A 27,645-nucleotide genomic window follows, 5' to 3' on the forward strand; every position below is an offset into this window, starting at 1 on the left:
AGGATAAAAGTGGAATTTTTTGGTTGAAATATGATTGTGAGATGAATAAAGAAAACTGTGAGATGACAATAGCCACACTTTTGATTTTTCATATCACCTCCCTAGATTTTATCCCAGATGAGAAGTCTTCTTGCATTGGCAAGATACCTTATGGGTGGAAAGAAACAAATAATAATAATTTTTTTTATTTGAGAGAGAAATATTCCATTTGTTATTTCCATAAATTTATTTATGATAAATTTTTAACCATGGTCAAGAAGAACATGTGTCAATAGGATAAGAGGTAGGCATTTTGATGTTTCTTCCGAACCCATGAGATTTTACATCTTCATTTTATTAACACTAGCATCAGCCTACCCACACACAAACGTGTGTTCAAAAACAAAATTGTAGAGGGTAGTTATTGGAGAGAAGTTAGATCTGTAGGATTACTACCTTATCCTTTTTTTTAAAGATTTTTTTATTATTTAATAATTTGACTTTTACGACTATATTCTTCATATATTAAAATATGTTTACATTTAACCTATAGTCTAAGGTTATTAATGTAATTTCACATGTGTTTTGGTTGACAAAGTATATTTGAGTTATTAATAGTATAGATTATATATAACTTATAGTCTAAGGTTATCTTATTAATGTAATTTCACATGTGTTTTGGTTGACAAAGCATATTCGAGTTATTAATAGTATAGATTATATTTAACTTATAGTCTAAGGTTATCAATATAATTTTATAAATGTTTTGGTTGACAAAACTTGTTTGAATTATTAATAGTATAAATTATATTTTTAGTCTAAGGTTATTGATGTAATTTCACAGGCGTTTTGGTTGAGACAACCTGTTTAGACTATTAATAGTATAGATATGCAAGAGACTTGCACTTTTAATAACCATAATCTTTTTTTTTTAAATTGAAAAATTATCTTTGAATAACCATAATCCAGTGTGAATAAATCATACTATTAAAGACAAATTAATGTACTGTGTTAATCAAAATCTGGACATTAATAGGAAATAAAATCAGGTTTACTTTATTAAAACCTTATTACAGAATTTCGTTCGGATTCTCTTTTAATATTTTATTAATGCTACCAGATTTTACCACAGCCACCCAACCTATATAAACAAGCTAGGAGGATGTGAAGCTTCAGAAGCATTCATCATTCCTAATCCTAACTAGACCGGTGTTTGATACAAGAAAATGGCAATGGAGGCAAGAAGAGTAATTTCCGTATTGCAGATCTGTTATTTACTTGGTTTACTCATAGGACAATCCGCAGCTTTACCCTTCACGTTGTGCTATGGTGCTTGCTTTACCAAATGTATGATCGAACTCTTATAAAAATCAATGATATATTGCATATATAATTTAATAAGTTGAATTATAAATCAGAAATGAAGAACACGAAAAGAAATTCAACAAAAATACCGAACGATTTGTGATGGAAGAACTAGTCGAGACGTGTGTGATACCACACTGTCCTTAAGACGTTTACGCCTCCCCCAAGGATGCTTGGCGCTTGTCTCCCAGGATATAACGACTAAACAATTCTAGAAAGTTGCGATGGCGGTTATAGAAATTTTCGGAAATGCAAAAAAAATCTGCGTTCCGACCCTCAATTCGGTGTTGCATTCGTGTCCGCAGGTCGCACGGGCATACACGAGTTTCCCTTGCGACCTAAGATTTGCACCCTGCGCGTGCGCGAGAGGGTATAAAGGGACTTACACACTTTACAATTCATACACAATGGATTCTATATAAAGGCTTTTCAACACTTCTCTTTTCCAATGTGGGACAATTACATTTCCCTCATTCTAAGTAGCCATCTTTGAGTGACAATTTCTTATTCACCCACAAACCAAATTACACAAACAAACATATGATCTTGTAGCCCTCATTATGGAGAACTCAAATCTATGTTCATCTTTGATTAATTATAAGTTTAACTTAATTTCATTAATCAATTAAAATTTGGTTTTAAATGGTTTTTCCAACCATTTTTCCAACAAACCACCACATAGTGCCATAAAATGTGGCTTGCCTTGCTTCAAAATGTGCATCTTACCAAGCGATCAGCAAACAAATCATCAATACTTCTGCACGCTTGGTTGTGCTGCCTCTTCATCCCCGCCAATATCAGCAACAATCTCAATCCAAGTAATTACATTGATCGATCTCTCGTATATCTCCCTGTGTTTGTTGCTATTTGTATTTCTAACTAAACCCGGGTTCGTATTTCTTTATTTTTGATCAGATGAAGTGAAGACGTGCGTGGATTCTTGCTCCGGGAGCTGCACCAATGCACGCCCACCAGTAGAGAACTAAGACCCAGTTTTAGTACTGTAATTTAGGGAGAGCTGATGAAGAAAATTAGTACTTCGATCTATACATTTACAATCATGTATATCAGTATATGTACCTGAAAAGGATAATTTATGGAACCCCAGATATTATTCATAGCCAAGTGACTCGAGCAAAAACAATTTGCTCACAAATACTTGAAATTTGATTGGCCTAACCTTTCAAAAGTAGACCCATCGAAAATAACCAAAATGGAGGGGAAATTTTACAGAAACGGATTATACATGTTCAGTCAAATCTTGCGACGAAAGCATTTCATTGCCATCAAGTTTTGGATTTCCTAGGCCAACATAAATGACCTTGCACATCATAGAACAGATTGAAACACAGACAAAACAGTACAAGTTCAGAATAATATGGACAAACAAAGAGAAAAACTGAAAAAAGAGCATGAATGCTCATTTCATTTTATTGAACTGCCCAACAAAAAACTTGATCCATCTTGGGGACGCAGCTAATATTGATGAGCAGTTCAGACACCAAACTTAGAATATCTGACACGACAGTTTATAAATTGCAGATAATGGACCAAATATAAACTTTTGTCAAGAATTCAACATCCCAAAGGGATATAAATAGTCTGGACCTAGATATATCTGAAATGAAGTGCACACCGTCTTTTAAAGACTGGACTGAAATTAAACTACAACAAAATGGACATGACTCTATAGCTCATTAGCTCTGCTACAAAAGGGCTAAGATTGCCAGAATCTAAATAACTTGAACTCTGTTTCTCCCCAGAAGGGTAAACAACTTTAAACTCAAATTCGAGACGAGGAAATATAACTCACTGAGCATTGGCATGTGCTACTTTTAATCATTTAGGGGAGTTTTCAGGAGTCTTCATAGCTGTAGATGTCTTGCCTTTGTGCTCTGTGACAGCCGAGCGAAATTCCTCAACTATGGGCCCATCCTTGAACTTCAACGCAAATGTGGATAACCCATCGTTCTTTTCATCAACACTATTCATGCACGCAAAGGTTACACCTTTCTTCTCCATATTCGCCAGCTTCATGTCTGGGTAAAGACTTGCATTCAAAATTACCTTCCTAATTCCCTTGGCTCTCATAACTAGTCTGGCTTTGTCCGCCCCGGATTCAGACACATTTACCTTCAGATCTCCCTTCCCACGCTCTTTCCAACCTCCATCAATAAATTCAAAGAGCACTGCATCAGCAGTAAAAACCGCTTTCTCATTTTCTTCTCCAGTCTCAACTGCAACCTCTTGCATTGGAGGGATGTCACCCTTAGAGACAATTGAAGGCCCTGTTGTGGCAAAGAGTGACGAACTTCCATTATTAGATAGACCAAAACCAGAGGATAGATCACCTTTTGACTCAAAGAGTGAACCAGAGCCAGAATTCAATGACCCATCCTTGGAAACAAGCCCGAAAGAGAAGGTGGAACTAGAAAACCCAGTTCCAGAAAGATTTGTGAAGGCATTTTGGCTACCCGAAAGCTGCTGAAATAAGTTCAAGGGGGCACCTTCAGTTCTTGGCTCGACAACTTCATCTTTCTTATCTGTTTTCTCTTCATTTTCAGGCTTTTCAACATTTCTGGTCTCACCATCAATTTCAGTCTTTACCTCATTTTCTACCTCACCACCATTTTTAGTCTCTTCTTCAACAGCTGGTTCGCTACATATAATGTTGTTCTCCTTCACAATGTTCTCCTTATCAGCAGCAGATTCAGCCTCAGTAAGTGCTGCCCCAGGCTCTGTTGCCTCACTGGGAACTTTGTCTTCCTCCTTCACATCGCTCTCCTTATTTGCAGCAGATTCAGACTTGCAATCTGACTCCTGATTAGCATCATCTGCAACTGTTACTTCACTAGCAGGTTGTGCATCAGCCGCGACTTGAGAAGGGTTTGCACTAGCTTCAGATGGAGGAACCAAGCGTATCCCAGCAAAAGGGTTGGAAGTAGGAACTGAAGTTGCCGGGGGGCGACGAACCTTAACAATCTTTCTTGTTGCTAGCACTTCCTCACTGGCCTTCTTGAAAGTTCCAGTCTCTAGTTCAGAACTCTCCTCATCATCATCAAGGCCTGGGTTGTCACGAGAGAGTTCCCTTCCAGCAGCCCTTTTCTTAGAAGGAGGAAGGGCATTTTCTGAATCCGCCATTGACAAATGAATCAAGGAAATATCCTATAAGGATTGGTGTCTCCGATATCCTCTCTGCAAATCATAAAGATAATTCATTGATGGAGCCAATGTACAAACAAATAGAGATATTAAACTCAAATAGCTCCGGAAAGAGACTAGATGGTCAAATCTACTTAAGTTAAAAAAGAAGTATTCACTAACACAGGCAAAAAGATGCAACGCACCTCATCCATCAAAGATACATGATAAGAACTTTAACTATGAAAAAGCACACAGGATCATCAAGTGAATAAATGTCACCAAATTAGCCAATTTGTTACTAGTCTCAAGGTAGAGTGAGTATAATTAAAAGTAACTATGCCAGTAAAAATTAGTTCCAATTACCATGAATACAGAAAGAAGATAATCAGCTACTAAGAAATTTTGACCACTTTAGTATTTGATAAACATTGTTAGGAGGTCTAAAAACTTAATTAAGGAAAACCTAAAATTTCAGCTGACACCTTTAGGTAACCTTATGAAAAAGCAAATTCATACAATATATTTATAGGATCTAATGTTTATAACGTACACACACAAGCATGGATCGAATGAGTCTAGTTTCTGATGATTAAGCATACAACACATACCATTACAGATATGTTGTGTTACAGTGTCAGTAGTCATATGACTCCAACCCTTAAACACATCAAGCGCACATGAATACTGGCATCTTTAAAGAGAGAAACACAAAGACATTTTTTTGTAAAACATAATCACTGGTTTTACTTTGAACAAAGCATCATATATTGGACTAGTAACATTATAATCAAAACGACCAAACACCAAATGAGTTCAAATTTGGTACTGACCCTCCCTATTTTACACGAAACAGACTTAAAATCACAAGAGAGGAAACAAGTAAATAACTAAACCGGGAACCAAATCAATATATATCCAATGTATTGAAAACAAAAGAATTGGATTAATCTGGAGATGGCTATGGATACAATGCGAAACTCCTTGACTAACCAACACATACAAAATGCTACTAAAATTATATCCCCCATTTCATTCCGAAAACCAAACTTGCGAACCCTAAGTTGAACACCACAGTTAACTATGTCACCGAGATAAAAATAACTCTGAAATAAGCCTTTTGGGTTAATTCTTTTCACCAATTTCACTGGAAGCTAAACAGAGGGTTAACCCCTAAAACCCTACTTTTTTAGAAACAGCAAAACTGGGTAGTCACAATTCCAGAACAGAGAATTTAAGAGAATCCGAATAACATCACAGAATCAAACTGATGACAAATTAACAAGCAATTACAAACTAACCAAGATACCCTAAACCCAGAATAACTTCAAACAAACAAAAAAAAATCAAAATAACAAACAATAATACAAAGCAAACATCACAAAATCGTGTATGAAGGCCACGATGCGTGTCAGTCACTGAATTTGTTGAGTAATAATTTGAAGGAGGAGTGAGGACTTACAGAGAAGCAAAGAGGTGGAAGCGTACGGAGAGATCCAGAAATAAATGTCGGCTTTTTATATCATCACAGTGGGGTTCGGATTGGATTCGATTTGAAAGAGAGAGAGTGAGAGAGAGTTATAGGAGAAGATTGGGAAGAAATCCAAGAGTCGGAGAAGAAGGGTTTCTCCGTTTGCCCTTCTATAAAATTGAGCAGAGAGAGAGAGAGAGAGAGAGAGAGAGAGAGAGAGGAGCAGGTAGGGTTTTATAGGAATTACATGTAGCGTAGTTGTTGATTAAAAAAAACATGTAGCGTAGTTAAGGTCCTCTTCTGACACGTGTTGGTAACGGTGTGAAATCTCGCCTGGAATATCTATCAGGGTAGAGTTTCAGGGACATTATCAGTCAATCAAACTACGCCACGTAACCTCATTCCGAGGGATCGCGTCAGAACATTTCCTCTTTATATGTCAGAGAGGAAGCTCTTTAATGGTCATTATAAGTATATTTCTAATCGGCGTTGACGGGATTCGAACTTGGATGAGTGTAGCTCTTATTAACTCGACAACTGTGGTGTTTATCACGAGCATTAGAACTAAAATCACTTGATCCGAATCAAGTTGACCTCTAACAATCCGGTCTCAACAACTCACTCTATAACATGGGAAAATCACACACATTCTAGCTTGAGGTCACTTGCTAACATCAAGTACGTCAAGCTAGCGCCAAATCTTTTATCCGAAGATGCAAACTTGCAAAGAGGTACCGGAAGAAGGGAAAAAAGAGGCGGAAGCTAAACCTATTTTCCTCGTCTGTAAATATGTCTGATCGTCTAGCCAACAATGAATGTGGCTACTCGTTAGTGGAATGGTGGCTGCAGGTGGTGCCGCAACGGTTGGCCATACAATTTACTTGCCAGGATCACAGGATGTGGTGTAACAAGCCCCTAATTCACTACTAATTAGCGCATGTGTCTATACGCATAGAAAAACTCCTTACTCCGGTATATGACTTCTTATTGTATTTTAAGCAATAAGCACGATATCCTCTTGGGATCTATGTCCCGATTCTTATGTATTTTAGAGTCTCAGCACCATATGCACTTAGTATCTGACAATTTCATAATCATTCAAGGCTTAAATGCAGGAGCAGGCTGAAAAACAAATGACTGTATCATGTCTTGATACACAGTAATCCAACAGATGTATACAGTAGAAGATAGCAATTATCAGAGTTGATACCCGTTGCGGCAACTAGCAAAGAGTGAAGACCGCTAGACTTGATAGTTGATACCAATTTCAATACTTTGGCCGACACAAGGACTCCCTAGTACTCATGACTCTAGTCTTTGGCTTCTCCAAAATGGAAAGGAATCAATCAACGTCGATTTCAGTCAGGCAACTTGAGTGGACAAGCTTTTGAAATATAATTTAGCTCTGGTTGACCTTTATAAATTGGATGCTGCATTAAGGAGCATATTCCCCTTGCAACTTCTTCAACATATTATGCTACTTGTCCTGGAAATTGTAGGCAGGGACTAGCACTGATTCACTTTAATGTTCAAATCATCAGTCTAGACCGATGAAAGGAGTATGATCAGTCCTATCTGAACAAGCATGGTGCCAACACAAGCCAAGTGCGATAGTTGCTGTATCATACTCAAAATGTATATATTGTAAACACGTACACGTTTACAATGAGCCGCATAAGAGAACTCCCAAAACATAAAATGCCCAGGGGACCAAAATTCTAAATTTTGAATGGTAAACATCGACCTTGTTACTAGCTGACTCTACATTCACAATGACACCAAAATATGACAACAAGGCCTCAAAGAATACGTTAATCTGTAACGCAATGAGCAAAACTAACTAAAACTATGGAACTAACTTTGTTGTGCCCCATCACAAACTACAATATGGTTACATGCCACACCACTGGATAACAGAGACAACCGATCCATTACATCACCTCTTTGTCAGCCTCTTGCAGAAGACCTGTTGTGAAAATAGAACATCAGATTACACAAAACAAAACCACCATTAAAACAATACTGTATTGACCAGAAACCAGTATGTTTATAACACTTGCCATATTTATCTATGATAGGAATTATGTGAGATTGAAAGAACAATTCCATCTTTGGTTGGTGCATTTTATTCAAAACAATTTTTTGAGTTAAACAAAAACTTAAACTTTTCAAGCAATAAATCAAAATAACACAGCAATTGCCTCTGCTAAGGCCCCGGGTTTGATAAGGTCTGTAAATTTTCTCACCTTTGATAAAGGATCCATACAGCTGGACCAGCAGTCTTTACAGGGACCTAATGACGTGGTGTAAGCACTGCAAACAGAAAATTAGAAAGCATTAGGACACAGTAACATACCTAAATAAAGAAATAACAAAAACACGCAAAAAACAAATACAAGGACTTCCTTTCCCAGTCTTAACTTTCTCTATTGGTATATACTATACACAACGAACTTGGACAACAAAAATAATGACAGCTGAGAGGAAAGAGAAATTGAACTATCAAAATTTCAGATCATCAAGCTTTTGCAAATTAATTAAAGCATATATAACTAATCCATTTTCCAAATTAACACACACACACACACAACCAACAAATACAAAGACTTACTTTCCCAATCTTAACCTTCTCTATTGGTGTATACTATACACAACGAACTTAGACAACAAAAATAATGACAGCTGAGAGGAAAGAGAAATTGAACTATCAAAATTTTAGATCATCAAGCTTTTGCAAATTAATTAAAGCATATAGAACTAATCCATTTTCCAAATTAACAAAACCACACACACACCCAATAAAGCCAAAACGAGATAGAAAGCCAAAATGTAAGAAGCAAAAAAAAATTTAAGAAAATCCATTTTCCTACTATATCTCAGTATACCCCTTGAGCACATACAACACTAGCTAATAAAATTTGGTTTAACCTATATAATAATTAGGCTGCTAAGGAACCATTAGAAGTCAAACGCCCGAGTTATTTTGCAGTTACTCAACAGAATTACTAATTGCCACAATATCCCATCAGTCCCACTAATAAGGAGTAACAGAGGTCACTGATGGACACTGAAGCATTTCCCTTAGATGACATTAGTCAGCATTGAGAGTGTATATTTGTGGTTATTGATAAAAAAATTATTTATATTTCAGAAAGTTAGGGGGGAGAAGGTGGTATAAGTAGGAGCAGAAAGTTGTCAGAACGGGAGTCAGAGATTTGCACTTTAGAATCAATAAATCACCAGAGACAAAATTGGATTTTCACACTGGCCCAACCCATAGCTTTTTAGGCTGTCGAGGTTCCTTCATTTTTCGTACCCCAGTCTTCTTCAGCTTCACTACCATTAACGAGTACAGCACCATCCGTAGACTCGGCATCCAGCACGACAGCCTCCTCCTGGCTCCCTTCCTCGTACTGTTCATCTGCATGGTTCTCTACAGTCTGTTCCCCATTCAGTTCAGATACCTATGATAACAGATCAAATGAAAATCAAACAAAGTTTCAAAGTAAACTCATATGGGTGTAAACAAAGTAATAATAGTAAGCCAAGAAAAGTACTACAGTACTAATTCACTTTATGTCAATGAAAACATATCAGCTTCAGACAAATGTGCGAACATGGTCAATGACTAAGCTTGCTCCCAACATATAGACCAGACATTCATAATGGTTAACAGAAAGTAGTCTAACATTGAACAACCAAAAATGACAAACAGGATCCAACCAAAGATCGACAGAACATCTGCTATGTTAATATCATACAAATATTAACAGTTGAAATAAATTGTAGACCACAAACAAACATTTTTAAGTAGCATCAGTTCGCATAGTTGTCAGTTGCTCACCTCATGATTTGAGTCTCCATTTTCACGAGGCTCCTCTTCATCCATTTGCAAGCTCTCTTCATCCACTTGCAAGCTCCTGAAAGCCTCCACAAGGGTCATATGTGTTTTATCAACATGTTTCACATACTCCACTGCAGGAGGATATACACCCCTACACAAACAATCAAATGCCAGCCTTAGTAATAGCAACACACGCTGAAAATCAATGACTGATTCATATAACATCCCGAAAGAAATCTTTAAAGAATACAAATTTTCAGTAAAAGAAGTGGAGAAATTTGTGTGGAGTGATATCAATGTGTAAAAGCATGTTAGCCACATTAACTATACCTTGTCTCTGCTGCTTTAGATTCAACCGAAAGAGCAACTTGCCAATCCTCAAACAAATTAGGATACTGTTCTGGATTAGCCAAAGACTCGGCAGCTTTTGAATTAACCTGTATGCAACATAAATCACAATAAAAGTTTACTAGCGAACAAGAATGCACAAGTGGCTGCAGATTAATGCAAATATATGTGGCAAACATAGAAGCACATTGATTTCTATATTGAAGATTGATACCAAGCCAAGATTCGCCCTGTAATATAGATATGCACACTGTCCTATACATTGAACCCACTGTTCTCTATTGATAAGACTCCAAAGATGTTGTCAGAAGCAGAATGGACCATAAAAGCCTACCAATAGTTAATACAGTGAAAAGAAACGAGCACACAAAAAAAAAGGTAATTGGAAAAACTAGTAAACAAAAAAACCGGAAAAAGTCAATGAAGAATTCAGTTTACAGAAATATTTGTTATATGAGATTTAGTGAAATTTTTTTTGGTGCAACAGGAGATTAGTTTACTTTGACCACACAATTTATTTATTTCAGAAAAATATTTTTTTAGCATAGCCTAGAAAAATAATATAGAACTGAGGGTGATTGTTGTCAAGACAGTTCAAGAAAAAGTATCGTCAATTAAACTTTGTATTGAAAGTAATAATATATAATAAACTAGAGCAAAAACATGTTTCAGAATAACTCAATGTTCTGATTTATCAGCTCTAGGACATGGATTCCATATCCATTGATTCTGATGTTTTGTGTTATCAATTAAAATCATTGTTTCTTCTCCAAAGAAAAATAACACGAGGGAGAAAGGAAAGACATGGACAACCAGATGAACCAGCTCAACAAAACCATCGTATTCAACTACATATCTGTGTGATTTTCCTATAAAAGGATTGGGTTGTCAAATGTTTTTTTTTTTTGCAATGATTTAATGAGAATTAAATATGCAAAAGCACAATTGTTAAACGTCACCTTGCAGAGATCTTTTCTCCAAATAGCTACTATTTCTTCAACCTTGCTTGGAAGATACGATCGAGCCATTAAAGCAGCTTCAGGTATCCGATTGCTACAAAAAGAAATACTTCTTTAATCAACTATAATGAATGATTTGTGTCTTATACATCTAGTGAACAAAGAAGAAACCACCTTGCAACCAACAGCTCCAGGCACTCTTCCAATCGACCCAACATGAATAAACAAAGGAATGCAACATTGTTCTTCCCTTGTTCTTTTGCAAGGGACGCAAGTTCTGAGATTCCTTCAGCATCTCCAAGAGATGAATATAGCAATAATAAACCACTCAGGTCCATGGCATGCTTCAAACATTGCTCAGCCATTTCCAACTGCAAGAATATATTGTATTAACAAAAGCTGAAACTAAACAAGCGAGCTATAAAGAATACAAAACAAACTTCCAATCAATAAATATCCACAATATCAAGAGAATCCAAATAAATAAATAGCATTACATTTCCAGTAGACATTGCAAGTTCACCTAACTGTTTCCATTTAGATTCAATCTGCACCTCACTGGCAATTTCCTGCAAAGTTGAACATATTGATTCACTTTGCGTTTTCAAATTAAGACTATAAAAAAACATTAAAAGCCCAAGTAAACGGCACCTCTCACACAGATGATATGTTTTCCTCAATTTACCTTTGCAATTTCTAATCTACCGAGCTGAATGGCTAGCTCAAATCTGTAATCAGGATCTGTGGCCACTTCAAGTGCATCCTCTATCATACCTCGTGATTCCAGGAAACGAGCCACACTACAATCACAGGATTTTGTCATTACCACTTCATAAATTATTCATCTGAATAGTTTAACCTTTCAATCAAATGGATCTGAATATAAATTAATTGTATGATACAAGGGGACTCAACATAACCATACAAAGGGCCAAAATGCAAGTGTAACTACAACTTCCGGAGGTGGAGGCTAGTAGTTTTGGACACCGAGCACATGGACTTTAGTTCTACTGGTAAGCATATGATAAGACTAGAATTTTAATGCTAACTACCATTTTAAGGAGTATGTTGTTGTACTAAACTAATATTCCACCAACTGAAAAAACAAGTTATATAACCAAGTCAAATATTTTAGAGCTCAAGAATTGCTTGAAACCTGTTATGATGGTCTTTAGGAATTGAAGGTAAAACTGCATTGGCCCTTTCGAAGTCTCCACGCATCACAAGTGTCTTGTACTCAATTAAACTCAAAAGTAGTGTGTACCCCATCACACTGCAATTGGAAAGGAATGATAATGTACATCAAAAATCTGTAATATGAAGAATAATTCTTTATAACTTCCAAATACACAGTTGACAAACCAAGACTGCACTTACTTGAACTCTTTGTCTATCAGAAACACCCTACTTTGATTGGCAAGATAACCCAACAAGTACATTGGCCGGTCCAAATGGAACATTGTAGTTACCTAAACAATAGGCATAATATGTTAAAATCAATTGTAAACATACCATTTTTCCAACACTTAGATATAAAAGAAATTTGCTACCCACAATGAAACAGACACCATACCTCTCCACCAACACAGTAATTCAGCCTCCAGGATGAGTTGTTATAAATGAAGCAATCCCCAACCCATATACCAGTCCTGACCCGTTCATTCATTTCATGGAGAAGCTCAAATGCATCTTCCACACCTTGTTCATCTACAGGTCTTCCACTATCCAAATAAGAAGAGACTACATCTCGCTGCACAATTATCATATGCAATCTCATAAGAACTTGTGGCAAAACAATTTCCTACGAATCCAGATAGATGAAAGGAGATAAAGAACCCAGATAAAGAAGCTTACGTTGTACTTCAGGATGTAGAATGATGCGTCACTAGCAATAGCAACTAAATCGCCACTATCAGCCCAATAGAGATTCTGGCATAAACAAAATACTGAATTAAAATAAATATTGAAAAGACCAATTATTGGTCTCCAAATTCAGGTAAGTAGGGGCTCACTTTCACATTCACATCGATTCTCCGAATCAATCTGCACTCAGCCCAATCATAAAAGCAAATAAAATCATTTGAGCACATTGCCAATAATGTTCCCCCATATATGTGTTCAGCAGAAAACGTTGGTCGAATGCTCCTTTTCTCCTGAAATAAACCATTCACATTAAAATAAATCATTTTCCCAACAAAGATGATTTAACATGTACAATTGGTAATGGAAGTTTTGATGTGTTCATTTAGTGATCACAGTAATTACAGACAAGATAATAAATTATGGTATGGTTGCTAATTGCTATCTAACATGTTTTTTCTTTAACCCAAACCCTCCCCATCCAAACACCACCTCTCAAATGGGAAGTCATTGTTCATTAAAAAATATGTACCAACATAAAACTAATAGTCAAAAACACTTGATATGCTAAAAGACGGTAACCAATCCAATGTCCGCCTCAGAAAGAGTGACCAAGTATAATGGAACAATGTCCAAGCAGATAGAATGATGCACTGAATAAGCTGAAAGTACTACAAACCTGGAAGTTTTTAGTGAAAATTTTAATCTTTGAAGTACTCTCTCGAATAGCATACTCTCCATCAGTTGACCAAGCAAATTCCAAAGCAGAACCAAACGACCGATTTCTCCAGGCCAAAGCAGTATATATAATGTACTCGCCATCTCCACAAACTACAACAAACCTCCCATTGGGATTGTGCTTTAAACTCTGTGAACAAAATTTTAGCAGAAGGATCAATATATGTCACAGAATTTATCAGAAAACAAGCCATGTAAATATATTTAACCTGGGCTATTCAATGTCTAAATAAGGGAAGTACAACAATAATATACATAAATAATTTTTCTCTATCTTACTCTGTTGATGGAATTTTTCACAGATAAAAACTACAATTTTTAGCACAAAACAGTCACTGCCTCATGAAGTTATATACAGAAATGACTGTACATCTTCCAGGCAGTAATAATGATATAATATCGATACAAATCACATCAAAACAGCATAATGCAAGTTTTTGTTCAAAATGCAATATAATTGATAAATGAAGTACAGAAGGGAAAAAGAATTTGGACAGGGACTGACTTGGGGGTAAAGGTCGCATGTACCCAACTCCTTGACGGCCAAAGGCAATCTTTCTCCATCAGTAACCTAAAAAGAGAAGTGACCTTAGAACAGGCAATTTCAAGGCATACGGTGAATCAAGGAGCAGAGAAAAGAAGCCAATCTGAAGGAGAGTTCAAACCTCATAATCAGCGCCCACACTCTTAATGTTCACAGTTTGGATTTCGTTGTGCTTGGCCCAAATGATCTTTCCACTATAGTCCATACTAGCCACCGGTACTTCACGTCCAAGTTTCACCATTATTGTTCCTTCATCATAACCAATCACAACCCTGGCCAGATTGATTAATTATTTTAGCAATTTTGTTTAGAATATCTAACATAAACTAATCTACTTTCCCTGCAAACTTGCCAAAATATTGAATACTCAGGTGCATTACAACCTTAAAATATATGTATAGATATACTCCATTACTTTGGACAGTACACTCAACGTTTAAGCTCACATAGATCTATACATATGAATACTTGATATCACAGATAATATCACCAAGTGATTCAAACTAAGTAATTAAACTGCAAAGACAATTTAAGTGGAAGATAAGCTTACCGTCTTGAGCCCTTCATGTATCCAATAGCCCAAACTCTTTCAAGGCCATAATTCAATGTGTTCTCAAGCCTGTCAATGACCATTTCATCCTAGGATTAATGGTTTAATTTTTTTGCAAATAGTACAAATTCAAACAAGTAACAAGAAACAACTTTAAAAGTTCAAGACCAACAACAAATTATCTACAAAAAAAAAAATTACATCCTAAAACAAGAGAATAAGAACGAGTCACAGTCCAGGGATTACCTATAAGTGGTGGAATGCCATATTCGTACTGTTCCATCTTCTGATCCCGTTATTATTATAGGGAGTTCGGGATGAAAACAAACAGCAGAAACATTGTGTGTATGGCCTTCAAGTGTCTGGACACAACCTTTTGTTTGATAGTCCCACACCTGCTTTCAAAAGATTACGCCTTAGTTCCCCAACCAATAACCTAGATGTAAAACCAAAAAATTGCTGGGCAGAAAAGTTACTCAATGGAGACCTTAGCAGTATGATCATCGGAACCAGTAATTAGATAAGGTTTATCACCACCCGTAAAGTAATCAACACAATTTACACCTTTCTGGTGCGCATCCAGTGTAAAATTTGGGTCAGGGGAGCCTAGATTCCATATCTGAGGGAAAAAAAAGCAACATAATTAGCATTATTACACCAAAGATAAGTGCAGAAACTACAAGTAAATGCCATGTTTACCTTTATGGTGCGATCAAGAGATGCACTTGCAAAGGTGTTGGTGTCTTTTGGATTAAATGTCACTTGCATCACATAATGTGAATGTCCTTCAAATATCTGAGTACAAATCCAACCCTTGTCCCAATCCCATAGCTTGATGAGCATATCATCAGATGATGATAGCACATAAGGGAGTGTAGGATGAACAGCTACACATCTGATGTAGTCAGTATGGGCCTCAAATACTTTGACCTTATCCATTGTGTTGTAGTTGTAGACACGGATACACATATCGTCAGCTCCAGCAACAACCCATTGCTTGCGTGATATAAATTTGGCTGACCTAACTGGAGATAAATAATCTAGACTTTAGGACAGATAATCTTACTGGGCAAAATCCAAGAATCAAATATCTACAAAGCATACAAATATTCAATCAGACAACACACAAATCTCATTATATACCTGGTAACTCTGTGACCTCAAATGACTTAGCCATGGTCTGCAGCAGTAACAAAATAATCTAATTAGTACATGCTCACCTCCAATGTCAACAGGTTGCTATAAGTGCAAAACCACAGAGGTAATGTCATTCAGAACTTATGACTATATTCTGATTCCTTAAGATCAAGCTTTCCATGAACTTTTAGCAAGTGGTCACAATTTCAACAAGTTAAAAGTGTGTCAAGATGGCCAAATGATAACTAACAATATCAAAGATATTTTGGTTGAGAACCCCTTTTCTTTCTCCATTTTCAGAAAAAAATGTCCGTAAAACTTGATTGGAAATGCTACTTATGCTGTATATACATATCTGATATATCTAAATCATATACCTGAGTCTGGTAGTTCCAAATACACACTGTCCCCGAATATAGACTCGCCAATATCCTGCGGTAAAATAGCAATTCAACTAATTAGTACAAAATAAAACTTCCCCTTCCCTTTTACTAATGTTGCATGTCAACCACATATACTACATTTTTACAAAACTACTCTGGATGCTATCCTAAATAAAAATAATAGAATCATCCCAATCTTCAAAAGAAAATACACACACATACATATACATGAACAATCTAAGTGACACTGTTTGAGGTTTAAATGCACAGTAAGCAAAAGAAACAGAAACAAGCATAGGGGAGCAATGACACCTCCTTAACAGGAGTGCTTCCTTTTCCAATATCATTACACTTTGACAACAGAAATGCAGTGAAAAATAAAGTAACAGGCTTTGGCGCGACTTTACTAACAATCAACCACACAATCTAATATCATCACCAAATTGATCCTTTTTTTCTAATCTAACTGGCACGACTAAAAAGTGAAATGAGTATAGAATTACCATGGTTCCGTCGGATGCAGATCCACAGATTTTACCCTCTCTGATCTTTGAGCAAGTTTCCTCTGAACCGAAAGATTACGATATATTACAATCACAATTCAAACCAAAACAAGTGGAATTGAGATCTGATCCCACAGAGAACAAGCAACATTCAACGAAATCTAACAACATTACCTTGATTTCCAGTCGGAGAGGCTGTTAACACATTGCAAAATAAACAAAGACCAATCAGTCCCCATTCGAAACGCCAAATCTCACAATAACATTACAAACTCGCATTTATAATCGGTTATAATCTACACAAGCAACTCATAATCGACGATAATTAACACCAGATCTCAACAAAATTCAAGATCATATTGCTCTGGGCCGGTTGTCAATAAACGTAAATCAAATCAAATCAGGAATGAAGCAACCGTAAGAATCCAAAGCAACCAAACAGAGCCTAGTGAATCTCAACACTATCAGTCAAATTGAGGCAGTTCATCGAAATGAGGAATTCGGAACCAGACTTGAGGATTTGAATCAGATCTAAGATGCAGCGTACACGGAAACGTTCATGCAGAGTGAGGCGATGAGAGAGACTCACCATTTTCGCAGAGCTCCGGCGGAAATCACAGTGAAGACGAAGAAGAGCCCTAGCGATCCAGGTGATCCTAGCTCAGAGAGAAAAGAGAGAATGAGAAGGAGGGAGAGAGATTTTGGTGCTCTTTCTTTGTACAAGGAGAGAGGCAGAGAGCTCTTTTATTTTTATTTGTTTTATTTCTGTGTAAATACGAGATTCAGCAAAGCTTTGCGGTTAAGACAGGGAATTTACAAAAGTGCCACTACAGATGCAATCACTCTTCCAATCTTTTTTATTTTTTTGGGTCAATAATCACTCTTCCAATCAGGCAGGCCTTTTTGGTGCTAGAGTTGGTGTCATTGAGTAATTACTTGGGTGGAATCGCGAAATCGCTGGAATCTGTCCAAAAACTTGAATTTTATAGATTATGACCGCCGTGAGTCGCCGATGGAGCTCCGGTCGGCACAGACAGGATCGCCGGGAGGTGGGTAGTGCAACTGTGCTGGTCCGCTGCGCTATTGCGGCATGTCGTCGCCGCAATCGGGTGCGGAGGGACGTCCACACCTGAAACGACATTTATATATATATATATATATGTGTGTGTGTGTGTCTTGTAGTCAAAACATATAGGCAGCTAAAATTCTAACACGTAGTTGCACACCGTGCATATAAGATTTTTTCGTTATCATATTTACTCTTTTCAGTTCCATACATGTAGATCTTTTTATTAGGTTGCAAGTTTATACAACATCCAAATTAATCAATCCTGAAATCACATGATAATTAATAAGAATACTAATTTAAATAAGCAATAAGGAAAGTTTTTGGTGAAAAATGTGAAATACAAGTTAATTTTTAGAAAATTAATAAATAAGAGTAAGTATGGTACAATAAGTAGATAACTATATTTGATTGGTAGCAGAATATTTAATGACATTCAATTATGCTGAGTAAAATCCTGTTGATTAATTGTGGTAATGAGATGTGTGTCTCCAAGAACGAACCAATAATTCAGAGAAGCACTATAAGCCCCATGAATCATTCAATCTCAAGATCATGATGCTCAAATCTGGTAAGCACTTGTGGCATTCTAGAAGATTCAGTAATGCTACTCGGTTATGCCATGATCATTTTGTTCAGAGCCAGAAAACAAGCATTAAGCTAATGAAGAGCTAAAAGCATAAGAACAACCGAAAGACTCGCAGAGAGTGATCGATTATGTATGCATGCATCTATTATTTCACTGTCCACAAAAGACCAAACTGATAATTTTTGGAAATGGATTGTGATACCATGACAATAGATAAAATTATGTCCAGTATTTCAAGATGAAACAGCAACATCTTATGTCCACAAAAGGTTATGCGCACTTATCAGACCTGAGAAACCTATCAAAACTGAAAATCATACTGACAGGCATTATTTCTAATTGGAAGATGGCAGCTCTTCACCACTAAAAAGGGTGTGCTTCTGCACCTGAGTTTCAATTTTCGTTTAATGTATGGAGGTCGATCTTCAGTGCCAATTTGTTTGATTCCATCCGCATGCCAAATTTCTGCATTCCTCAGGATTCGCAACTGCGTTGCCAACTCTAAGGATATAATGAAATGAAATATTTTGAAAAGCAAAAAATTAAAGGACAGCCAGTTAGCCACCATGGCAACTAGCTAGAAGAGATGATGTAGTGTGACAGCCTAAATCATGTATAGAATTATAGCTCGCCTGTTTCTTATGTTCCAAAAGAAAAGAGTTTGATATATATCAATATATGTAATATTTTTATCGGACTTAACTGTGATTATTAATATACTTATGGAGCAGAAAAATCGACTTCATGCTTCTGTTAAATGATGCATGCAACATATATTGCAACTGTCTAGTAAACTATGAATTTTTATGCAATGACTACATTTGTGTAATGATATGATTCCTTTGCTTTGGTGTCACTTTCTATGCCCTACGATTCTCAAGTGGATTCAAAGATAAGTTTTTCGGTAGAATTCTTTCTGTTAATTAAGTGGAGATGGTGAGTTCACTGTTCCATTACCATATTTATCTATTCAAATGATAGCCTCTTCTTCAAGTAAAGGAATGGGATCAGTATAACTGATATACAGTAATATTACGATCAATATAAGATGGGATTTATAGACATGCATAATTAACAATTAAACATGGGGGAATCAAAGGCACCTGTACCTTTGAATTTATTTGACAACCTATTCCACTAGTAAGAACTGGGGTCAAAACAATTGAAATTTTCTTCACATATTAGCAAGCATAAGAATTTAACCATCAGAAAAAAAAGGCACCAGCAATATAAGAGCAACCTAACACTAAAAGTCAGAAAAAAGGTACTCCATTCAATGGTGAAGTTAAAAGAAAAAAAACAAATATTTAAAGAATTTGTTAGCAGGATTTGAACACACAAGTAAATAATCCAACTCTAAATTATAAGGCTTTATCAAATGAATAAAAAAGAAGTCGGCAATCATGCTCAAGAAGAGATACCTTGGTGCAGTTCTTAACAGATATGGACTTTTTGAGGTGGGTGCTTCATATATACTTGAATGACAGCATCAGCTCCATGCAGCTTCTTGAATTGGCCTTGGAGTTTTAGCTTAAATTATTTGTGAATACCTACTTTTTTCAGATATTACATTTCCCTTTTAGCTCTCCTTCTCTGCTAATTAATTGTCTTACTTCTGTATCATTCAATTCAAAGGGGTGACCTTTATATTGCCTCGTGTTGTTGATGAAATCTCAGTATTGAACTGAGTACAGGCCAAAATTCTCTTACAACCTCTTAATTCAATGAAGTAAGAACTGTATCCGCTATAAAATCAGCACACGTACGTAAACAGAATTGTAAGAGGATGAGATCCTAGTATAGCGACATCAAGAGACACAGGTGAAATGTACTAATTGAGCAGATTTGGTTTCCAAAATTGAAATGCATGAAAATTTCAAATGGAGTATTTATGATGAAGCACGAATATTATATGTATGACAGTGTGAAAGTAGTAATGACTTTACCTGGTAGTTCCAGATATATAGAACTAGGGCAAACGTCTGTTTAGTCCTTGTATTTTTGGTCGGTCATTCATTTAGTTCTTAAAGTTTCAATATCATATATAGTCCTCGAATTTGCAACTTTTAATCTAGATATTCCACTCAGTCAATTCATCTGTTAAAATGATGAGGTGATCGTTAAATATCCTCCTAAAAATTGTGTATTTACCAAAATATCCGTATCTCAATGTTTTTATTTTATTTTCTTTAGTATTTCTATTTTATTGTTTTCAATATATTTTTAAGAGATATGAATGCATTTACTTGACAAAGTCATTTCCATTGTTTCTTTGTGTCGTCATATAAATTTAACTTAAGGTGAAAATCATAAATTTATTAGATAATTGAAGAAAAGATTAGAAAAATACTACTAGGCAAACGTGTTCTAATATTTTCTTCAATTATATAAGTTAAATTTATGATTTTCACTAAGTATGAGAAAAAGCTGAAGAGATTAGAAGAGGCAGAGAAACAAGTGGGTGAGAGATTGAAGAGCATGTATCAGAAAGAGGTTGCCAGGAAACAAATTCGCCAGATCAAGGTTTTGGACAAGCCTCCGTCGTCTTTTTCAAGCAATAAAAGAAGCGGTACAAGCAAAGGGAGCAAACTCATGAACAAAGTGAGAAGAGATTATCGAAACTGTCTCGAGGTGAGAAATATCGAAGCCATGAAGTTGAAGAGGAGTGCTAAGTGTTCCAGTCTCACCAAAAGCCAAGAACGACTTCTATTCAAGCTATGAACGTCTTCTGAAGCCCTGATCGATCTTGGTACTTGGTGGGCTTCTCAATATGCTTAATGAATGTAAACATCAACATCTGTCTGTAGATTTCAAGAAAAGAAAGAAGGATACAGAGAAACAATGAAAGAAAAGATCAACAATATTTCTTGTTCAATCGTATCTTAATTTTTGTACGTGATTGTTGAAATACAGAGTTATTGATCTTTGATGATAATTTGGTGTTCGATCTGTTCCTTTTTCTGTTTTTTGTTTTGTTTCTTTGGTGTTCAATCTTTGTTCTTAATGAGAAATAGTGAATCAATATTGTTGCCTTCGTCTGGAGGTCGATCACATTTGTTGAGGAAGCAACTCGATCATTCCTATACTTCAAAGACTAGCTATCTTGTTTAGTCCAGCAAAATGGGCAAATTAATTTTAGTATCATGTGTGCAGAATGGATATAATATCTGGTTGATTCAAAAGTCCAAAATATCTCTTGGGACTAAATCGATGCTAATTCGAATATTCATTTGTTTTTCGATACTGCAGTTTCTAAAGCCCATTGATTTATATGGCAAGGACTAGATTGTGCATTGTTTATATGATCTCTCAAGTTTTCTAATATTCATGTCGTTCTCAATTGGATTGACCCAAATTAAGGACTATACAGGCACATTATCCACTAATTTAGATGTCTATAGTTCACAATTCCCCAGAAATTGGCTCTGTAGTATTATATTATGCTCGTAAGTGCTTGTTACTTCAGCAGTAAATCAAATCAGACATCTAAGTTCATGCGCCATGCTTGTTTTCTCAATTCTTTCCACTTTTCTTCAGGCCAGCACCTCCAAAAGAGCCCTTGTGAAGCATTGGCTCTAAGCTCCCTTCAGTGCATGCTCATCATTATAAAAACAGCTTTCATTAACAATCAGTCAAACACCAACATCAGGGAACGAGAAAATTGTGACAATTGAAGTTGAATTATCACCTTTTCTGCATCCTTCTTCTTCCGAAGCTTGGCCAAATCATCCTGCACATTAGCAGGCAGATTTTCAGAAGAAACAATGGAAGTAAAGTCAATGACAAGGCAAGTCCTGCAGCCTAAACATATGCTTAATAAAATCTAAAAAAACATATAACCAGGAGCCAAACCAAAGAGCAAAATCTATATCTAAGCAGGACAACTCGGCACTTGTACCAGTCAGAGATTCAGTACACAATAGTGTGGACTCTTGGAACAGCTTATATTGTGGTAATAACAGTAAGAATGAAACACATCAGGCGCATAGAGATTCCAACCTAAGTGCCTAATGCAACCATTCTTACAATTCCTGCGACTACTAATCATTATGCAAATTCCTGGTTACAGATACGTTTTCCCAACAAGCTAAGATTGGAATTCGTACTAGCAACTGCTAGTCATTATGTGGTTCCTTGTAACGATAGGCTTTCTTTACGATCAATATGAAATAGTTAGAAGTACGCCTGGTACAGATTTCCTATTACAAACAAAACTAACCAAGAATATTGATGATGAATAAAAGGGTGACCCGTGCCATTTTAGACATCAGATTCCTCTTAGCTAAATAACCCTAAAAACATTACAAATCTAAATTACGCTCTATTGAGCAATCAACAGAGGTACTAACCCTATGCTTATCCAAAGTTCCAAACCACTGGACCAGTATACCCAGCAATTCCATTAGTCGCAACAAATTGAAAGCTAAAAATCACCCAAAATACAACATTGACCCAGAGATAAAACTTAAAACCTATCATATTCAAGCAATTACAATCCTCTCCTCTCTATCACTAACCTCTCTAACACATAATCATCCAACTCATATGCAACTGCATTGCCACCTTTGGGGTTTAACGAAATGAAATATAATGAAAAGCAAAATCCGAGGCTAAGACACATAGCTACTAGCCAAGAAGCTCTTAGTTTGACATCCCAAATCATTTGTAGAATTATGGATTACATGTTTGTGGTACAAGAGAAAAGAATTTTGAAATGTATGTATTAACTTTAATAGACTCAACTTTGATTATGACATAATGACATATACTAATGGAACAGAAATATGGATTTCATGTTTGTATAAAATAATGCAACATTTATGAGTTCTGGGTGTAATGACTTTGTTGGTTTGATACGATTTCTTTTCGTGGACCAAACCTTTACCTTATATATAGCTACTATACCGATTTAATTAGTCCACATGATCTACATCGTCACCAATGACAGTACCTTTTTATATCTATTTTTTTTTTCCTTTATCACATAGATCGCTCTATCAAGATCACCTACCTCAATCTTGGCTCCAAGTGAGCAGAACAAGTCTCTATCGCAAAGCATTCGGCTTCTTCGCTGTTTCCTTAGGATTTACACAGAAGATTACACTTCTTACTCTGATAAAATATGTTAAATGGCTTTCGTAACCATATTTTCCCAATTCTACCTACACTCCATATTTCAATCCATGTAAACATCAGAATCTAATCCAACAGGTACAAAATTACTAAATCTGGAAACAGCTACATCTAAGTATGTAACTATACTCATTACCCAACTACAGGATTCAAATGGAGTACCTGTCTTATTCTTAGGCAATAGATTGCCAGAGAAAGATTCAAAACATGGTTTAGCTCTGTGGATCTCCTAAAGTATCCAGTTAGGCTAAAAAGTGTCCTAGAACCTTTAGATTCCAAATTTACAATTTGTTGAATTTAAGAATTATCATATTTGACAACAAGCATGTGTAAGAAAAAAATATTTGTTAAAGACTCTTCTAGCATAGCCAGAGGCATCCAAGCGAAATTGAACAGGATGAGTATGAGGGCAAGAGAACTAGACTCATTATGCAACTACAGGATTCAATTGGAGTACCTATTTTATTCATAGGCTATAGAATGCCAGAGAAGATTCACACATGGTCAAGCTCTGTGGATCTTTTAAAGTAGTCAGTTAGGCCAAAAAGTGTCCTAGAACCTGTCTTCCAACTTTACATTTTAATGAAAGTAAGAATTATGATATAAAAATAAGAACGTGTAAGAAAAAAAAATTTGTGAAAGATTCTCCTAGCATAGCCAGAGACATCCAAGCGAAATTGAACAGCATGATTATGAGGGCAAGAAAGAAGCAAGCCAGCAATTTATTGAGTACAATTGAGGGCAAATCTATATATATAACACTATGATAAAGTTTCAGTTTTTGAACACTGATAAATAAATTCTCTGAGTATTTGTCAGTTTTTTTTTAAATAATTGTATTCCTACTTTCAGTATTTTCCGAAGGTTAGGAATCTGTGAATTGGAGATGGCAATCTTCAGCACAGAGAGGAGATACTGGATTAAATCAACCAAGGAAAGTACATGGATTTAAGATAGAACACAAGAACAAAAGTAACTAAGACCTCAACATGAAGAGACCAAAGGGCCAAATTGGAATCAACTGACCCAGATACCTGATTGATCAGTACCTTTCATGTTTATCTTCATGTTTCTGCAATGCCTCAGCAAAGTAACAGTCTGGTTTCTGACTTTCTGGCATCTGAAGGACTATAGTGTAGAAACTAAAGAACAACATCTGGCTCCAGTGCCTTTGTACACTTCAACCCATGATAAGCACTAGATCCTCAAGATATTAATTGGAAAATCAACTCCCAAGCTCATGTATCTCTGCAGATATTAATATCCAAAGTGTTCAACTATCAAAGTAACTCAAATTGGAGCAGCTAATTTATCTCTCCAAGATTGTTCTCCTGTCAATTATAAAACAAATATCAGACAATAAGGAGGAACTTGGAGAGACTTTCACTTGCAAACAAATATGAAATTTCATATGCATGTTGGCACAAAGTTTTGGTGAAATACCATAGAAAGAAATAAGAACAAAAATCACACATATTATTACATTGGCGACTTTGATTCCGGACTCGGAAAATTCCTTATTACTTATGACATAATAGAAAAAGGACTGAAAAGTTATACCTGGAATAGATCAGTTCAGCAACTTAAGTCAGTTCCATGATATCAAATTTCTAAGCATCAAACCATCGGCATGAGAGCCCATGCCGCCATCTTAGGCCTCTTAGAACAATGCTTAACCAGTATGCTAGGCTGCTGACAAGAAGTACGTTATGTTAATGTATCACAGAGCTATTGATTTTTTAAGCATAAAAATAAATTTAATATCAAGCTCCGAAGTTATAAACTTATACTGCACTTATTATGAGGTCCTTTGAATACTCAAGCTCTTTATTTACCCATAATCCTTATATCATTGTCTGGTGTTTGCTGAAATGGAGATGGCTTACATCTTCAACAAGTTTCCATGTTGTAGACTAATATTTCTACGAATCGATTGATGTCAACACCAAAACCGAAACAACTGCTAAACCCCCACAACCACAACATATTGTACTGATCCACATTCTCATATTGACTAGGGGAAACTCAACGCTGCTTTCTGGTGTAAGATGCTCCAAAGTTACTTGGACCCAAGACTAAACTATTTTGATAGTTTAGCAGAATTTGACCACTGCCCTATACATCCCCTACATCCCTATATATAAAGGTACCCAACACTTAACTCAGAGAAATGAATTGTAATACTTTCATTTAACACTTATCACTGAGAACTTGAGGCTCTCCTCTCGGTTAGTTTCATCAAATAAGAGCTGTATAAAGTACCACTCTTGACACCTAATATTGAATGCCAATTCAAACAAAGCTAAACTCGACATGAATTTCATCAAACAGAAGATGAGTAATTTACATTCATTAGATGAAACCTAACATTGAACAATTCGAACACACAGATGATAATGGGGTAGTTTCACAGACAAAGAGTTGGCGCAAAAAAGACCCCTCAATCAACAAGAAATAGCAGAAGTGATTTAACCAGGGAGAAGCACAAGTAAGAACCCACAAATTGAGCTGGGGAGTTTACCTTCAAAGATTGAAGAAGAGAAACCAAAAAGAAGAGTGGGAGATTGAAGCAGAGAGTGCAAAAAAAATTTGGACCATTTCTCGATTTATGCGTGTCATCCTTGCGCAGGGGCCATGCTAATCTTCTCTGTATCGTTCCAATTTTATCGGATGTCCCCGAAGGGACGAGCCTACTTCCCGTGTGCCTGTATAAGAGCCGTTCATATTAAGCTTTATAAGCGATGTGGGAATTTGAACAGGTTTTCCTGAGACTGCTTTGGTAAGCTCAATGACTAACCTATTTTAACAGCTCATAATCATCCATTTAATATAGAAGTCGTGAAAAATCTGAAGATCTTGTTACAAGCTTTATGGTGATTGTAATATTGAGTATCGATTTTAAGTTTTTCATTGCTAAAATTGGACTTGAAAAGTCTAGTAAAAAAACAAAACCTCAAGTTTTGGTCTTGTATTCCTACATGTTTCCATCAGATGATCATTTCCTTTCTCTTAATTCCTCGTAACACTTATTCTTGTGATGATCTATCAAAGCATCACGTCATCATGGTTTTCTTTTTTCTGAGAATAAGCTCGTATGGTACAGTTGGAAGAAAACTATACCTGGTAGCAGATGAACCCTACAGCCATTCAATTCTGCTCAACCAATTACCTGGTAACAGAAAGGCACTGATTTAGATAAAGATGCACTTCAAAGATAATGCTGCACATTTGAAAGAGTCGTGATTACTATTATACTTCCATACAACCATAGTATTAAATTAGATAATGAAATTGGATGGATAACGTACACAACAATGATGTGGAGCACATAGACAAGGTGTAATTTAGCATTGCATTGTACTACTATATGGAACTTTAATGCCTGTCTTGATTGGGAAGTACTTGAAATTTTCTGCTTCTGTTGCCAAGGAATGATATGCATTACGAGCTTGATATTGTATGTTGAAAGAAAAGGGAAAAAACCCTTATTGTTATTGCGACATGCTTCTGTTGGGACAGAATATGTACCCCTCTGGTTCTCGTCAACTTCATAATCTCAACATTCCAGAATTCCATGACTCCTGACCTCCTGTGAGTTAATTTTTATTCAATGTGATTTTCAATATGTACTGTTCAATCGTTACAGAATCTCGTAATCAATATATACGAGTTTGCCATAAATATCATCCTTTGAATTGAATGAAACAGAAGTATAAACTATCGTAGTTGGTATCAAATCAGCTCATGCAAAAAGACTCTCTCTTAGTATAGGCAGAGACATCTAAGATAAACTCAGGTGAAATGTATTGAGTACATTTGGTTAGCAAAATTTATATAACATGACCCTAATATGCCTTAAGCTAGGCAATTAAATTGCATGTAAATATCAAATGCAGTACAAACATACATATGTGTGACAGTGCGAGAGTACGTAGTAATGACTTTACCTGTGACATGTAGTTCTATCCAGATACAAATAGTTCTTTAATGCAATCTTTCTACCATGCGCAGTAACCTGTGGCAATCAGTATAGGC

The 27,645-nt window shown here is 36.1% G+C and overlaps 2 protein-coding genes, 1 long non-coding RNA gene and 1 other non-coding gene across 6 annotated transcripts; all 4 read right to left on the bottom strand.

Moving 5' to 3' along the window:
• Window positions 1–2,933: 2,933 nt before the first annotated feature.
• On the bottom strand, window positions 2,934–6,146 carry LOC126798082 (nuclear pore complex protein NUP50A-like). The gene is made up of 2 exons (XM_050524913.1): window positions 5,948–6,146; window positions 2,934–4,539 (listed from the first exon to the last, which is right to left on the bottom strand). The coding sequence occupies exon 2, from the start codon at window positions 4,483–4,485 to the stop codon at window positions 3,184–3,186; it is 1,302 nt and encodes a 433-aa protein (XP_050380870.1). The 5' UTR covers window positions 4,486–4,539; window positions 5,948–6,146; the 3' UTR covers window positions 2,934–3,183.
• A 1,337-nt stretch (window positions 6,147–7,483) lies between these two features.
• On the bottom strand, window positions 7,484–17,559 carry LOC126800454 (coatomer subunit beta'-2-like). 3 transcript variants are annotated; one of them, XR_007672714.1, is made up of 26 exons: window positions 17,412–17,559; window positions 16,997–17,017; window positions 16,823–16,884; window positions 16,314–16,368; window positions 15,943–15,979; window positions 15,499–15,824; window positions 15,287–15,418; window positions 15,046–15,194; window positions 14,800–14,868; window positions 14,371–14,521; window positions 14,211–14,276; window positions 13,647–13,835; window positions 13,120–13,260; window positions 12,962–13,036; window positions 12,681–12,857; window positions 12,485–12,576; window positions 12,264–12,380; window positions 11,793–11,907; window positions 11,605–11,676; window positions 11,282–11,478; window positions 11,108–11,201; window positions 10,131–10,237; window positions 9,801–9,951; window positions 9,231–9,420; window positions 8,203–8,269; window positions 7,484–7,922 (listed from the first exon to the last, which is right to left on the bottom strand). XR_007672714.1 is itself a non-coding variant. In XM_050527825.1 (26 exons), the coding sequence occupies exons 1-25, from the start codon at window positions 17,412–17,414 to the stop codon at window positions 8,250–8,252; spliced, it is 2,766 nt and encodes a 921-aa protein (XP_050383782.1). In that variant the 5' UTR covers window positions 17,415–17,559; the 3' UTR covers window positions 7,486–7,922; window positions 8,203–8,249. The 3 variants fall into 3 exon arrangements, 1 of the variants encoding a protein (XP_050383782.1); XR_007672713.1 differs by having other exon boundaries at window positions 7,486–7,922; window positions 9,197–9,420; XM_050527825.1 differs by having other exon boundaries at window positions 7,486–7,922; window positions 9,273–9,420.
• Window positions 17,560–22,164: 4,605 nt separating this feature from the next.
• On the bottom strand, window positions 22,165–26,214 carry LOC126800459 (uncharacterized). The gene is made up of 4 exons (XR_007672715.1): window positions 26,132–26,214; window positions 25,171–25,299; window positions 24,660–24,941; window positions 22,165–22,207 (listed from the first exon to the last, which is right to left on the bottom strand). It is a non-coding gene; the product is annotated as an uncharacterized LOC126800459 (long non-coding RNA).
• On the bottom strand, window positions 26,194–26,296 carry LOC126801318 (U6 spliceosomal RNA). The gene has a single exon (XR_007672812.1). It is a non-coding gene; the product is annotated as a U6 spliceosomal RNA (small nuclear RNA).
• Window positions 26,297–27,645: the final 1,349 nt, after the last annotated feature.

Source organism: Argentina anserina, chromosome 6 (assembly GCF_933775445.1).
Source record: "Argentina anserina chromosome 6, drPotAnse1.1, whole genome shotgun sequence".
NCBI lineage: Eukaryota > Viridiplantae > Streptophyta > Magnoliopsida > Rosales > Rosaceae > Argentina > Argentina anserina.

Coding starts and splice junctions, on each gene's coding strand:
- LOC126798082 (XM_050524913.1), bottom strand. CDS start 4,485: ATGGCGGATTCAGAAAATGCCCTTCCTCCTTCTAAGAAAAGGGCTGCT.
- LOC126800454 (XM_050527825.1), bottom strand. Junction 15,195..15,286: donor CCGATGATCATACTGCTAAG/GTCTCCATTGAG, acceptor TTTTGAAAGCAG/GTGTGGGACTATCAAACAAA. Junction 11,677..11,792: donor GTAGATTAGAAATTGCAAAG/GTAAATTGAGGA, acceptor TCAACTTTGCAG/GAAATTGCCAGTGAGGTGCA.